General features: G+C 34.0%; 1 protein-coding gene across 1 annotated transcript in view; it reads left to right on the top strand.

The window, feature by feature from the left end:
- Positions 1-14386, top strand: part of LOC129228084 (uncharacterized) — a 43895-nt gene extending 29509 nt beyond the window's left edge. The window contains exons 9-11 of the mRNA XM_054862722.1: positions 1078-1184; positions 12148-12279; positions 14064-14386. Of these exons, the coding sequence (XP_054718697.1) occupies positions 1078-1184; positions 12148-12279; positions 14064-14192 (368 nt within the window). The 3' untranslated portion in view covers positions 14193-14386. The remainder of the gene's footprint in view (positions 1-1077; positions 1185-12147; positions 12280-14063) is intronic.
- Positions 14387-17086: the final 2700 nt, after the last annotated feature.

Here is a 17086-nt window from a genome sequence, read left to right as displayed (position 1 = left end):
AAGCAGGTCTTCATAAAATAAAATGTAAACGAGGTCAGTGCTTTAGAATGCGAGCATAACTGTACCTCAGTGGCTATGGAATTACTTCCAAAAGATGAGTACTTCAGGTGTTCTTACATGGACAATATTGAGAATTAATCATGCAGCAAAAGGGGTTTTGTAGGGCTCTTTATTGAAATGCGAGCACACAAATAAGAAGGCGGAGCATAAGTGTAATATTCGGGTTCATATATACCCCTACATATAACCGAATGGTATGTCTTAAGGCTCTCCCTTAGTGTCAAGTTGAAATTGAAATCGCTAAAACGCAGCTTCAGGTGTAAAGTTAAAAATAATCTTAAGCCTCATCATGTTTTTAGGCTTACTTTGGTCACACTGTGGGAGGTCATGACCCCAATGACTCCCCCCACCTCCATTAAGCAAATATATTATATACATGAAATACACCGCCAGCATTCATGTATTTCTGCATTTTCATGTATTTCTGCCTTAGCCCTGCCTATAGGACGGTAACTTACTGAATAAATATATTATATGCTTCACTTTCTTTTCTCGCTCGGCCTCTTTAAAAACTTATGCCGGACCTAACGTTTATTTCTGACTGCGGGCCTGCATGCCTAGTGTACTGATGTTGAACAAATATCAACTCCAATACCTGCATGACGAAACATAGACATGGTTTGAAAACAATAACTTCGGTGTTGCATCACTGATGGAATAGTGCCTTAACATGTATCTCATTGGTAACAGTAATAGCAAGTCTCAAAAACTAGAAAAAAATCGCAATAAAAATTGAATAAATCCGAATTTAATGCTTTTTTTTTTTGCCAAAATGCTAGATCAAAGTTAATTAACGTTAGTGGTGCGTGACGATATCTAAACGATATACTTAATGGTTGCACAACATTGAAGTTTCTCAGTTTAGAAGAAAAATTTTAACTATACACTACTCATTTGGAATAGAAAAATGAACCTGCTTTTCTCCGAAGCTTTTTTTATTATATTATTGAGCTGTCGCAGGTGAGATTTACATAAGAAACAAAAATTACGTCTTTTTATTATCTGACCTGCTTCTAGGTACAGCATTGCTGTTTTTCAACAAGGATCCCCGAAAAGAAGTTCTCAGTTACAGAGTGATTTTTCCTCTTCTTTGGTTCATAGCACTAATGGTACCACTGATACAGGTAAGAAATTCTTATACACTTGGCCTATTTTAGGGTTTTGGCAGTGCATGAAATCTGAAAGCTATTTGCAGCTGTATATAAAATTGTTACCACACTCTCCGAAAAACTTTTAGTAACTTAAGAGGTTCCGGGACACATTTTGAAAAAAAAAAAAAAAAGTAAACGTTTTAGAGTTATGAAATTTTTTGCACTGATATATCTAATCTTTAATTTTTATTCGGCGATTTAAAAAATATTAATTCAATTAAAAAAACCAAATGTTTGAAAAAATTTTCGAAAAATTCCTATGTACTTTTCTTTTCTTTTTTACTTCCTTTTACAAAAAAGGAAGTATTGTATTCGCGAAAAAATTTTCACTCAAAAATCGCCCTTAATTTCCATTTTGCTCACCCCCAAATGAATGTTGAGTTTTTTTTTCGATTCGACCACATGCGGAAAAGTGCCTAAGAATGTATAGACACGCGAAATATCCATTTTGACCATCACCGAGGTAATTACAACGACTTTTCTCGTGACGTCTGTATGTATGTGCGTATGTGTGTATGTGCGTATGTGCGTATGTGCGTATGTATCTCGCATAACTCAAAAATGGTATGTCCTAGAAAGTTGAAATTTGGTACATAGACTCGTAGTGGGGTCTAGTTGTGCACCTCCCCTTTTGGTTGCTTTCGGATGTTCCTAAGGGGGTCTTTTGCACCTTTTTGGGGGGAAATCATTGTTAATTTCGATGTAAACTCAAGTGGCGTTATAATTTGTCGGACACTTGGCGATATATCGCCAGTCTTTTGGTCGCCAAGTTTTGTCGCCAACTTGGCGACAAATTTGGCTGAGTTTTTTTTTTTTTTTTTTTTGGTTTCAATTTGGCCATTGTTGGTGATATTTAGAGAATAAATATTGAATCACATTAAAATAGCGAATAATGGGGAAATGACATTAAGTTGGAGTAAAAGGAAGTCATGTGATGCACACATCAGCTCGTTAATTATATTTTTTTAAAGAAAACTGTTTTTTTTTTCAATTTACAAATATCTAAGCTTTAATTTTTATTCGGCGATTTAAAAAATATTAATTCAATTAAAAAAAACAAATATTTGAAGAAAAATTCGGAGATACTTTTTTTTTTAAATCATAAAAAAAAGTTAAATAAATAAAAAAAAATAATAATGAAAAAAAACTCCTTTTTTTTTCCAAATTTGTCGAAAAAATTAAAGTAAACTGTTTGAAAAAGATATGCATCAAGTTTCATTACTTTAACTTTATCAGTTCTTGACTTATAAGAGTTTGAATGGAAAAAAATGGAAAAAATTGCACCCTGGAGAAAAACGCGTTTAAAGTTTTAAAGTTAGGTATAATGTTAGTTAAATGCATGCGACAAAAATAATTATATCTTTCGTTCAATTAAGATGAAAACAAGATTCAAACGTCCATTTAAGCAGAAAAAATGAAGAAATTCTTTGAATGACAAAAAAAAAAAAAAAAAAAAAAATGCAAAATTTGACGTTTTTTGTGTCCCGGGCCCCTTACTTAAGTGTGAAAACTTTGTAGTTACAATGAACTACTGAGGAGTGATAATAATGAATACGTATTGCATGAGACGTTGGAGGGGGGGGGATGAAAATACAAAATACTTTTAGAAGGTATGTTCTACATTCAAACGCATTCCTTAAATAAATAAAAATACTATTTAGTTATTTTCACAATATCTATGTAGTTTTATGATTTTATTTTTACGAAAATTGCGCACAAAAACATAAAAATTTTGAACTTATTACGACGGAAAGAAGACATTTATTTGTTTCAAGGATAACAAAGCTTCTTTTTTTGCAAAATAATTTACAAATAATTAGAGAGAAATAAACTGACCTTGGAAAAGAAACTTCACAAAAGGGTCAGTAAAGTTCTAGTCTGTAAGTGCTTAAGTAATGCAAAAACGATTTACAACGCCACTTTAAACCATCTACAATAACAATAGTTACACAAAATTATTTACAAATTTGGACAAAATCATAGTATACTGTATTAATATTAACAATTTGAAGACTTTTAGAATGCTTCACAAGCAAACGCAAGTTAATCACAAATCAGTTCCTACCTGATCACATTTTTCTCTGGCAGATTGCTTTTATTTTTGACGCCAAACAGCTTCTTAGATTCTAGGGAAAAAAAGCAGTTGAAGCTAGAAAAGTTCTAGAATCTCTCTCGTTATTTTGTAACACATTAAGGTTTCATCGTAGGTGATCAATTATTTTGACATGCATCTTGCATGTAAATTGCCAACAAAAAGGACATGAATTCCGTAGAACCTGTTTCTCTGCCGGTGCAGTATTAGCACAGAGAAAACAACTTACCCTCATTTCAGTGCATGTATACTATGCGTCAATGTGTGGGGTCGTTAAAAAAATTTTTAAAATATTATTTTTTTTTTTTTTGAAAGAGCATGCTTAAAAACATAGAATCTGACCATTTTTTAAATAATTTCTTTAAGTTTAATATTTTTAAAAAATTAATTAAATCGGTGCTCTTTTATCGTTTAACGCTTCTGCCGATGACATCACAAATGATGAAATGCAATTTTCACGGTCCAAAATATTTAATTCGCATCTTTACTCACGTGTATTGGCAACGATATGGTTGATAGCAAGCGTAGAGCGCAATTTTAATTCGCTGCTTGATTATTGTAACGTGGAAACGTAGTAAAAAGATGCGGCAAAGTACACCATTTGCGACGTCATAAAGACCACGCCTTGTTTGAGAAATCGGACATTTAAAAAAAAAACTGTTGGGAAAATGAATGTATTTTCTGGGTCAATGTTTTTTTTTTTTTTTTGCTCATTCTATCTATTCATTTCAATGACTAAAAGTACTTTTGACTGAAGGAAACCACCCCATTGCGCTAAGTACAATACGCGACGCGAAATTGGGGTCTTCAATCAAAAGTGCTACTTTTAGTCACTGAAATTTGTAGAATAAGAAAAAAAAAAACTAGTATGTTGTGGCCATCACGAAACTTTCTTCTATATTTTTCTTTTTTTTTTTTTTTTTTTCTGATCCCTCCCCATGCTTGACGAGGAAGCAATATTCCCAACAAAAACAAAATGACACATGCAAAAACTTGACGACTATCCCAATGTCTGAATTATTGCAAAAGCAAAGCAAAGAGCGAAAATTGAAAGTTATTTTAAAAGCCTTGCTTGAATGAATTACAAATATTTTATTTGTTAACAAACATAAGATGGCAACAGTTCAAAATTTTAAATCATAGATAATATTTCCTATCATTTCCATACAATTAAAATCACGAGAAATACGCAGACGACAATCTATTACGATTTATCTTTCTTATTGTTGCATTAATAAAACTATTTTTATTCGCAAAAAAAAAAAAAAAAAAAAAAAAAAATCAACACCTCTTGGAGCGATCGGCGTCAAAATAGAACCAAAGCCTGTTTACACATGGATTCACATATATTCCAAATTTCAACCAGAACGTAGCATTACTTCTTGAGATAGGGCACTCAAAATGGAAAAAAAGAACGGGTGATTGCGCTACCCCCCCTTTTAGCTGTTGACACAAAAATAAAATCAGTTCTTATACCCACTAAGGGCTACTTGCCGATAAATATTTCTTTCATTCCGTTCATTATTTCTTGAGATACAGCAGTCACAATTGACGACAAAAAACGTTCTACAGCTCAACCCCCGTTTGAGTTATTGACACCAAAATTGAATCAGCACCTGTTCCTGTTAATACCAACATATGGACCAAATTTTGTTTGATTCCGCCAGTAACTTCCTGAGGAATAGCAAGCACGCGTAACTCGAAAAGCGTCCCATTGCTCCACCCCCCTTGGAGGAATTCGCGCCAAAAACTAATGGGCACAAGTTCACATAGGGGCACATATGTGTACTAAATTTCGTTCGATTTCATGCGGTAGTTTTTGTTGTAGAGCGGCCACAAAAAACTGGTCACACACAGACGTGACACACATACATACACACATACATACATACACACACACACACAGACAGACAGACATTTTCCAAAAATGGTCGAAATGGACTCAGCACACCTCAAAACGTTCGAATCCTTCAAAATTCGAAATTCGAAAATTTGCACGAATCCAATACTTTCTTCTATATATTAGATATAGAAGAAAGTAAAAAACATGGAGTCAGAATTTTTTTTTTTTCCAACAGTTATTTTTTATTTATTTATTGGAGTGAAAACTTCTTTAGGCGCGTTGAACACTTTTGAGGTGGGAAAAAATCATCCATTTCACGACACCCGAAAAGCCATCACCTCACCAACACCAGAATACAGCGCATGCATGGGTTCTCTGCTCCTTTACCGGCAGCGCATCAGTCTCAAGAATCGAAAAAGCTACTCATCGGGAGTTCGGTCCACACCCTCAAAAAAATTTCTGAAAAGCAAACTTCTTTTGGCACTGGGTATTTTTACTTTCTTCTATATTTAATATATAGAAGAAAGTATTGGATTCGTGCAAATTTTCGAATATCGAATTTTGACGGATTCGAACGTTTTGAGGTGTGCTGAGTCCATTTCGACTATTTTTGGAAAATGTCTATCTGTCTGTGTGTGTGTGTATGTGTGTGTGTGTGTGTATGTGTGTCACGTCTGTGTGTGACCAGTTTTTTGTGGCCGCTCTACAGCAAAAACTGCCGCATGAAATTGAACGAAATTTGGTACACATATGTGCCCCTATGTGAACTTGTGCCCATTGGTTTTTGGCGCGAATTCCCCCAAGGGGGGTGGAGCAATGGGACGTTTTTTGAGTTACGCGTGCTTGCTATTCCTCAGGAAGTAACTGGCAGAATCAAACAAAATTAGGTCCATATGTTGCCCCTAACAGGAGCAGGTGCTGATTCAATTTTGGTGTCAATAGCTCAAACGGGGGTTGAGTTATAGAACGTTTTTTGTCGTCAATTGTGACTGCTGTATCTCAAGAAATAACGAACGGAATCAAACGAAAATTTTTTGCCAAGTAGCCCTTAGTGGGTATAAGAGCTGATTTTATTTTGGTGTCAACAGCTAAAAAGGGGGTAGCGCAATCGCCCGTTCTTTTTTTCCATTGTGAGTGCCCTATCTCAAGAAGTAATGCTACGTTCTGGTTGAAATTTGGAATATATGTGAATCCATACGTAAACAGGCTTTGGTTCAATTTTGACTCCAATCGCTCCAAGAGGTGTTGATTTTTTTTTTTTTTTTTTTTTTTTTTTGCGAATAAAAATAGTTTTATTAATGCAACAATAAGAAAGATAAATCTTAATAGATTGTCGTCTGCGTATTTCTCGTGATTTTAATTGTATGGAAACGATCGGAAATGTTATCTCAATGATTTAAAAATTTTAACTGTTGCCATCTTGCGTTTGTTAACAAATAAAATATTTGTAATTAATTCAAGCAAGGCTTTTAAAATAACTTTCAATTTTCGCTCTTTGCTTTGTTTTTGCAATAACTCAGACATTGGGATGGTCGTCAAGTTTTTGCATGTGTAATTTTGTTTTTGTTAGGAATATTGCTTCCTCGTCAAGCATGGGGAGGGATCAGAAAAAGGAAAAATATAGAAGAAAGTTTCATGACGGCCACAACATACTAGTTTGAGATGAGCAAAGAATTTTTCTGATATCAGTGAGACGTTGTGTTTGCCGCTGCCACTCTGAAAATGGGCAGCTAATAATTGTAATGGTTGCGGTTTATATTTCACCGGATAAGTCTTCAGGTGCAATACGAGAATTTGTGTATGAAAATTTATTTATTTATTCTAAAGACTCTTTTGTATTACTTCAAGATAAATTTGGGAAGAGCTTTGATGATTTACCAATGATTTTGAGTGGGGATTTCAACTTCAACTTTGAAGATGTTAAAAATGTACCATTGACTGAATTTTTAAATGGAGAATTTAATTTAACCTTGTTCAATGTTTCAATCTTAGCACAACGAGATATAAAAGTGTAGTTGATGCTGTCTTTAAACGATGTTTAAACAGATTCGAGTCAAAGTTTTTTGGTTACAATAAATTATTAGTATCAGTTTGGAATTTAATAATGATGATGATGATGATGATCATGACTTAAAAAAATCATAATATTGAATATGAATAATATATGTAAATTTGAAAAAACAAAAAAAAAAATTGAATTTTTTGTTAAAATCATATTTTTTAAATTTAAGTCTGATTTTTTTTTTTTTTTTTTTTGAAATGAACCCCGAATTATCTGGAATGCTGCAAAATTCGAATTTTCCGGCATGCTGGTCAATTTCACGGCATATCGGCTTTTCCACCAAGTCTGCTAAAGAGGGATAATGCAGTGAATTGATTGCGTAGAAAGTTCAATGTGTGTATTGTTTGTTATTTTTATGCATAGAAAGCTGAATAACACAAACTAAGATTTTTTTTCCTAATATTTCCTACATTTGCATCAATATTTACTTTATAAACGAACAAAAATAGACCAACTAAAATGTACATAATTGATGCTCGCATTGCTGATAAACGTTATAACTAAACTGTAGCTGATATTTTGAATCTACAAATTATAAAACTTTAATTTTTGAAACTGCAAATAGTTTTAAATGAAAATTAAACACACGCACACGCGTGCATACAAGCATACCAAATTTCTTTTGTATTATCAAGTTTTCACTTATGTCGGCAGTCCCATGACTGCCTATTTTAAATGTCCGATTTTGGAAATAAGTAGTGGTCTTTTATTTATGACGTCACAAGTGATGTACTTTGGCAAACTGCTCAATTGACACGCTAAATGTTTACACTTCGGTGTCAACCACGTTTCCATCTCATGATAATTTGCGCTGTGCGCTAATGGCATCAATGAATGCATTTCATGACTTGTGATGTCATGTGTAGAAGCGTAAAAAGTGAATTTCAATCTGCGCACCGATTAAAATAATTGTTAAAAAATATTGAACTTTGTCAAATTATTTAAAAAATGGTCAAATTCTATGTTTTTAAGCATGCTTTTTCAGAAAAAAAATTTAATATTTCGGAAACAACCCAATTACTTCTGAGACTATTTCTGCTGATTATTATGGAAAACCACCTCTTGAATTCAATTATAGCCACCGTTTTCAACTGTCTCCTTCCACTTTTTGAAGATCGCCCCCCCCCCCCACCGTATGCTTTTTCTTTTCCGATAATTTAATGGACATGATTTTGATTTTCAAGGCTAAGGAGTATTGGAGTTTCGCAGTTAACTTTCTTCTGAACGTCTAGAGTGGAGAAAACATGGGTGATAGTGGACTCGAGTAAAGTTTTTGAAGATGGTGAACTTTTTGGAAAGTGTAAGGAAGCTCAATATCCCCCCCCCCCCCCTTAAAAAAAACTCTTCAACTGTGCGCACAAACATCATTGGGAAAAAAAACATAATAATTTTTTTTTAAATTTTTTAGTTTTAGAATGCGTTGTCAGCTCAAAGTTTTCGGAAACGGCAGCCCTAAATTTTCGGAATTTTTGGATCGGAAACACCCACGGAGTTCAGAAAGCACGCCCATCTGTAAGGAAAAAGAGGGAGACTTGAAGGAATTTTCTCCTTTAAAATGTAAAACAAATCTTCAAAAATGATCGGTTTTTTTCCCTCTTCACATTTTTTCACTTATTTTTTGGTATAAAAACAAGAGTATTGACTTCACTCGAGTCCGAAATTATACCTGCCACGGCTTTGCCTGTGGTAAAATTTAAAGGAAGATACCTTGATCCTACCGTCACTGTTTTCATAATTTAGAAATTGAAAAAGTAAGTTTTACAGCAGATAATGTTTAACTGAAGCGTAATCTTATCAAACTATAAATGATATTGGGAAAAAAACTTCAATAAATATTACATTTGAATTATTTTTTGACGAATTCTAATTCTATTTTTTGCAATTAAGATTGAGATTAATAACTTAAAAACATGGTCGCTTGGCGAGAACATTTTAAGTGAAATTGATTTTATTTAATGGCTCGTTTTATTCACTTGGTGATTTATCTACAGTCTTGATGGAACGTTTTGAGAAATTATCATAAGATAAACTTGCCATATTGGCATAATACGTTTTATTATTAATTTTTATTAATTTTTTTTTTTGAAAAATTTCTTCAAAATATGAACATATTTTCAGAAATGCGGTTGATACGACTGAGAATGATACTCGGATTTTACCCCGAAAAATAACTGAAAAAAGAAAAAAAAAAACATAAAAAAGAATAGCTTTTTCCGTTTTTGATACCCTCCTTGCTACAAATGTTCCTGTTCTTGAACTTTTCACCTCTTAAGCCAATCAGAAGAAGGTTTACGGTTAATATAAAGCTCCCTTTCCTTCCAAATCAAAATAATGGCTATTAAACAGTCGAAAACTGAAATAAATGGGGAAGAGCGATATCCAGAAAACAGTTGGTGTGAGAGGGGAGGGGGACCGTGATCTTATCTGGGTTCTGGAAGGTCAAGGTCATTTTACATATGAATCAGAAAGAAATAAAAGGGGGGGGGGGATGATTTCCGTAAAACCTGCTACTCTGTCTGCGCAGTGTCAATGCAGAGAAAACAACTTGTCTTTTCATATAAACATACACCTCAGCGGTTTCCAAACTTCTTATGCCAGGGAACTCTTTTAGGGATTCGCTATCACTTTAAGGAACCCCATTGCTATTTTGGACTGGAAAACGAAATGTTAACGATCTTAGGGTTAAATGATAAAGATGAAAAATGATCGTCATTCGATTACTTTCTTCCGTATACAGTGCTATGGTCCAATAGCTATAAATATTGAAATGATCAACGATCAATCATTTTAGAAACATTTTATTGAATCCATTTACAAACAAACTAATTAATAATCGCTAAAGGAAATACATGAGTAGTATTTCCAGAATAGTTAGTCACAGAAAAAGAGGATTATTAGTGAAATTTTGCTTCTGAATCTGTTTATGCTTTGCTTAAGCCATGTAGAAGATATCTACGTTTTTTTTTAAATAAATTGAACTGCTCATAATTGCCATAGCGTTAAATATATTTTTTAATTAAATGTGTATTTATCATGTGCCAGTCTCGTTCCATAAAAAAAAATCAATTATATTTCAGCTAAATTCAGGCATCCAGTAAAGATTCGGATACATTTTAATGTACCATTATGTAGAATACGTTTGCATGACTAACTTCTTACAGGCAAGGGTGCCCACCTAGGAAGGGAGGCGGGTCATGGCTCAGACTGCGCCTTTGAAGGGGGTGTTTTAAGAGGTATTTTTCTCATTCGGGGGGAGGAGGGGCTCGTGCTTTTGGCTGAGCAATCTCGTGATATTTAGGGGGGGGGGAGGGACTCGTGCTTTTGGAGGAGGGATCTTAGTAATATTTAGGAGGGCGGGGTACGCCCTCGATCTTGGGGGGGGGGGGGGGGGGTTGGCCCACCTGTTAAAGGGAACAATTATATCCAACCTGTTTAATAACAGTCAAATCAAGGCATACAGTTTTCTTTAATGCAAATTATTCAATCACTCCTTTTTGTATCATCTCGATATTTCAAAAACTCAGTAAATTTAATTTGAGTCGAGTGGACGAAAGATTAAACAAATTTATTCATTGGAAGTCGGTTTGCTTTGCCAATAATGTAATTTGATTGGATAATACTTAGTCTTGTGATCTTTCCAAGTAGAAATAAAATCATCCCAGATCAGATGTTTTGCTGCCATAAGCATAATAAAGCTTTGACTTTTCTGCATTCATGCTCTTGAGCGAAAAGAGTGAAGCGAACGTTGTAGTGATACTAGTATAGGGTTGTTTTTGATAAAATGTACTTTCTTTTTTTACTTAAATGTGTCAAGCGCGCTATTTTCATATTTACTAGTGCTTTTCCTCAATTGACTTTAAAATGCTTTTTTGTTTCAGTTTATTCGTCGAAAAATTTCGTGGGAATGCACTTCACCTTTTGGGGGTAACCTAAATTTCTACACACAAAGTACAGTAATATACTTCCAGTTTTAAATCACTCTATGCATTTATTTCGTAGCATTTTTTGAATGAGAGTGTGATGGAGGCACAATGATGCAATTTTTTGAAATTGGCAATAAATCGGCAATAGGTATTCATGCCTAACGAGAACGTTTCATTAGGTTCTGACTTAATCGTTATTAATGCAGATAAATTATTACAACCAATTCATAAACTAGATGTTTTGCAGCAATCAGAGCATTAAAAAAAAAAATACTGTAGCAAAAAACTAAAGAAAAAATACATAAAAATAATTTTGCTCTAACTCTATAACTGCTAATTTTTCACTTAAGAAATCAAGAAAAAAAAGTTATTTAAGTTTTGAGCCATCTACCTATGTAGTTAGCCACTCAATTCCTAGATGTCGCCAGTGATATATTACATCGGAATCAATTCATTTCAGTGGAAAACTGAAGAATTGCTAATGTAGATCACCTTTGTATATACCAAACATATTTTACGCACCACTCAGATACAAAATGCTTTACAGAGCAGTTTAAAAAAAGGGGGAGGGGGCGGAGCTCCCTTGATATTTTTCATTTGTCATTTGTCATGAAGAATTTGTCTTGAGCAAAGAAGAGACCGAGGGGACATGATTCAGTTGTTTAAATTTATTAAAATGAAAGATGTTACGGGGCTGACGTTCAGCACTGAAAACAGGACAAGGGGTCATTGTTTTAAGCTATTTAAATCTCAGGTTAACATGGATATTAGGAAAAATTATTATTTTAGCATGGTAGTGGAACCTTGGAACAGCTTACTGGAAGAGGTGGTAATGAGCAAGAGAGTAGTTAGTTTTAAGAGGGCCATTGATATTCACTTGGGATTGTAAATTGACTAGGACCAGCCTAGCTGGGCCCAGAGCCTGTTGCTGGTTGTCACTTTTGTATTTGTATTTGAAAGAGTTAAGAGTATTTAGTCGCGATCTGGTGATTTTTTCAACATTCTTTTTTCTTCAGGCAGCAAGATTAACGCGCATAGGGAGCAAATTACGCCAGATATCATTCGAAATGCGAGTCTTCGGTTACCAGGCGTCATCCATGTTAGAGCTGGACTCTTTCGTACTGTTTGTCAGCGGCGCTACACTTAGAGTAAGTATTCTCATCATCTCTATACATTGTAAAAACGATTCAGAAACGTTCCTGAAAAGTAATGGGCAGCTGATGTGCCCAATTTCTGCTAGTAACATATCTTGCAAAAACTAGGGACGTTTTCCTCTAATATTCAGTAAACTTCCTGAAAAATTATCTCGGAAACCTCCTTGAAAATTCAGAAATCTTCCCGTTTGAAGCCAGTCGTGTCTCTGGAACTGTAGAGTAAACTTTGGAAGGTATAATATAATTGCTTGGCCCCTTCCTGATTTATTAAGAAAGTTCCATTAGCAGTATTGAAAGCATGGCCAAAGCTAAGCCAAAACTGCAAGCAGATATCGAGAATTTTACTCGCCTGCAACACCAGTGAGGAGTGTGCATTTGTGCAACTTGTAGCAATTCAGGAAACTTTTTGACAATGATACTTGATTTTTCCAGGAAGTGGATAAAAACCGTTGAAATCCCGACACGTTACACGGAAATACTCAGTAATGTTTCGGATTTTTTTTTTCTTACAGTGTAGAATAGGATGTCTATAAAATATTGTTGCCCTACTTTGTAAGTTCAGAACTTCCGAAAACCTAACCTGGCAGCATTGTGAAGGCTACGGAGATCCTAATCGCAGCATTACGAAGAATATTTTGAATCGATGACATTCTGGAATAGAGATATTTTTACTGAATACCAAGTTAACTTACACTCGGCCACTTCATGTATACATTTCTGTACTAAAATTAGGAATTTTTACTTCAACTAATTTGAGCAAAAGAAACTTGCTGACAAATTTGTAGCAAGAACAGAGTTACCAATGGGATATTTGCAGATAAAAGAAAGGAAATCACATCGAATATTTGTGATAGTAGTAAAATTATGACTATTTCTCTATTTCGTAACAGTATTTACTTTCATTTTCCCCCCTTGTATTGTAAATTATTTTAACAAATAATTTTGACCAACTAATTTGTAGACACCTTGTACATCAAATAGTTTTGTCAAAAAATTGTCTCTGTCTGTGTAACTATGCGTTTAACAGGAAACCCAATTTGGTGTAAAATTACCTTGACACTTTTATCATGGAAGCGGCTAGTTAAGACGGTTCTATTTGAATGAGGGGGAAAAGAAAAAAAAATTGATTTGCGTGTTTCGTTTATTACAATGTGGATCTGCTCAATTTAGGCGATATCAAATATCTATAACGGGAAACTGGCATCCCTGTAAAATAATAGGTGCGTCCATTTCCGCTTGTAAATTGGATGTTTGTCTTTCAATATCATCGGTGGTCAAATAGAGCTTTGGAACCTTGGATGTACCCCTCCGCACTTTTTTTACGGGGGGGGGGGGAGGAGGTAGTTTTTTAAGCTTAAAGTTGACATAGGTTAACTAATAAAGGAGTAAGGGAGGAATTTGTTTGAGTTTGCGGGCAAATTTTGGCAAAAAATTTTCCTACGGGCAGAGGGGATTTTTATTTTGCTGAAATTTTAATGCATACTTTAATGTAATTCAAAGTAAGTTTTTCCTTTTTTTCAAATTGTGTTATGTTCATCAAAGACAGGCTTATGCCATTTTCAGAAAAGTAAACATGTTTATTGCTTCAATTGAAAATTTTTCGGGTTTATGAATATAGTTCCAAAAATTGCAAATTATCATAAATTATAAAGTCGTAAAATTCGAGACTTTTAACCTGTATTACTAGTCCAACATATATTTTAATGAATTTATTTATAATTATTATATAAAATATGCTTGCCTAATATACATACAACTGTTTTATATATTTTTTACAGTCAAAACTTTTTGGATTTACCATTCGTTCATCAACTGTGATTATGACCTTTGGACTCTCAGTATTTGTTCTCGTCACTTTAATGGTGGTCGACCTAATTACAGTATCCGGATATTCCGAGATGTTCTAAACAGCAATTGCATCTGTGATATTCCCATGTGATAGACCTATGTCACCAAAGTAAGGAATTCTTACTTATGTAAATACTTTTAAGAGTCTCAACTTCTATGTGACTTAACTATCAACTTCATCTGTAATTAAATTCTTTACAAAAATCTTACATTCATTCTTGAGTGTGGCACAGACCTCAGAGATCAAATAAATTGCCTGTGGTATTTTGTTGAGTTGTTTTCATTCATATACAACAGAGCTTTAAATAAGGTACAGTGCAACCTTGTTTATCCGGGATAGCTGGATAATCCGGGTAATATCTATGCTAATATTATAAAAAGCTGAAAAGTTTGTTTGAATGCGTTAATCTCAGGAACTACTGGTTCGAATTGAAAAATTTTTTTTTGTATTGAATAGTCCGTTTATTGAGAAAAGCTAATGGCTTTAATTTACATTGATATTTTAATTAGAAAAAAAAATTCAATGTTTTATGTGATTTTTAGCATTTTTTTTAGTATTTTTTTACCTCACGGACCCCAAACTAATCACGCCAGAAAAATATTTTTTGGTACTAAAATGTAGGAAATTTAATTTTAAGTATGATAAAAAAAGTTTTTGCAGATAGCACAATTTTTGTAATTTTTATGAATTTTTCAAAAAACCTTTATTTTGCATTTTTGCCTGGGTTTAATTTTTTCTAAACTCGTCCAGCAAAAAGTATAAAGGCCTCTTTTCTGAAATTTAACTATGTAATAGTAAAAACATTTCACCTTTTTCAGATAAAAAAAAAGTTTTCAAAAATACGCAATAGTTTTTTTTTTACATTTTTATTAATGCAGAGCACGGCACGACTTACAAGCATAGCCGAAGTTGTAGCAATCTTCAATTTACGATGGTTCATTACGTCATGGCAATGACGTGATGGCCAGGTGATTCAACTTTTGCTTCTTTTTTTCCATTTAGCAATTTATTCATTTCTCTCTCCCCCCCGCCCCCAGACATCTTGCTGTTATTTAACGTTACATATTTGTGTGCATTTTTTAATTAAATTAATAAAGCGTGCTGTTTTTCGCATCTTTGTTTTATATACATACATAAAAAAAGATTGTTAACTACCATCAGAGGTATATATGCATGGATTGTATAGACAGATCGATAGATAAATATATAGGTCGATATAAGTAGATGGTCAGTGACAGATAGATAGGCCCGTATTTAAGGAACTTCAAACGCGTGATTCCCCCCCCCCCCCCCACCTGACTTTGAAAAAAAAAGCATTCTCATGAAAGTGAACTTTTTTTTGTTATTTCTGACAAAACGAACAATGAGAGTACACCTCCCCACCCCCTCTCCTTTGGGGCTGCTTGCATAAGAAAGGCGAATCAGCTGGGATACCTTTTTATGTGTTTTGGGGAATAGTGTTTTAATTCCAAAGCGACTTAATTAGGTTTTTTGAAAAGGTGAGTACATATTTTAGTTGAAGAAAAATGATCATTTCACATCAAAAGTGGGAGGGGGGAGGGGGAGGGTGGAATTTTTATTCAACGGACTTCCTTCAAATTCTTATCACGGACATCGCCGTGCAGCTACTGCTTATGGTAAAAAGCAAAACAAATCCTTAAATAAGGAGACTTACCTCTCATTGCGAAAAAAAAAACTGTCGTTTGCAACAAAATTGGATAGAATTGTCTACCAAGGCATTAAAGAATATAAAACATTTTTTTTTCACAGCATTTCTTAACACTAAAAGTTGGTTCAGTGTTCTGGTTGAAACACGTGAGGCGGTTGCATAAAGCTTGGGCACACAAACGCTTTAATCGATAAAATCAATAAACGCAAGCATATTATGCAACAACTTCATATACAAGCTATATAAAATTAAAAGAAAAAACCTGACTGAATCTCAAATGTGGAATCAAGAGGGAAAATTGAAAATCGTTTTAAAAGCCTCATACTATTAATAATTAATTACAAACATTTTAATTGTTGACAAATAGAACCTGGCAACAGATAAAAATTTTAAATCATTGCGTTTAATTTCCTTGTCGGCCAACAATGAATTCGGTGCTTAATCGCGTGAATAAAGGCTTAGCCGTTATTAAAATCTGCGTTGAAAAAACGTTATAATTCGAATTGTATGTAACATGGAAGTTCCAAATACATTCTATCAGACGCGGGGAAAAAATCTCTTTATTTTGATATTAAACTTTTTAAATGTTTTCACTGCAAAAATCACGAAAAACCTTTTGGAGGTTTTTAACTAATATCTTCGTTAATTAATGTCATCCAAAGACGCAACCTAGCTAAGAACATTCTTGATCAACTATCCTTTCGAACATTTTTTTTTTCCAAAATCGGTCCATCCGTTTAGGCACTAAAGCGCCAGACAGACCGATACACATACAGACAGATAAGTCAAACTTATAACGCCCTTCCTTTGTGTGTTGGGGGTTAAAAAGGTAATGTATAGCGAACAAATAGTTATTTTTTGCCAGCAAATTTCAAAATTATCAATGTTGACGTAACTTTTTTAAAGTCCACAAATTTGATCTGGATAAACGAGGTTATACTGCGTTTTACTTACAGGCTACACTTTTTGTGCAAGATAGTGGAAAAGTATTCAAAACACAAATGTAAAACGTCGAGAACCCTCGTTTTCGAAAAAAATAACTTTCAAGTGGGGGTTTCATGAAAATAAAGGCTATAAATCTGCTCACAGATTAAATGGAATTGGCAAATGTCCAGTTAAGACGAGTCTATCTGAATAAGGAGGAAAAGTAAAAATTTAATGCTTGTGTTCCACTCATTTGAATGTGACTCGACCTAATTTAGCAATTAGCATCTCTGAAAATGCCCTGTCCATTTCCGCCTGTAAACCGGAAGTTTGCCTTTCCATTTAATCGGTGGTCAGAC

The sequence above is a fragment of the Uloborus diversus genome, chromosome 8 (assembly GCF_026930045.1).
Source record: "Uloborus diversus isolate 005 chromosome 8, Udiv.v.3.1, whole genome shotgun sequence".
Classification (NCBI taxonomy): Eukaryota; Metazoa; Arthropoda; class Arachnida; order Araneae; family Uloboridae; genus Uloborus; species Uloborus diversus.
Note: the sequence above shows the minus strand (reverse complement) of the source record. Positions and strands in the feature narration are given on the sequence as shown.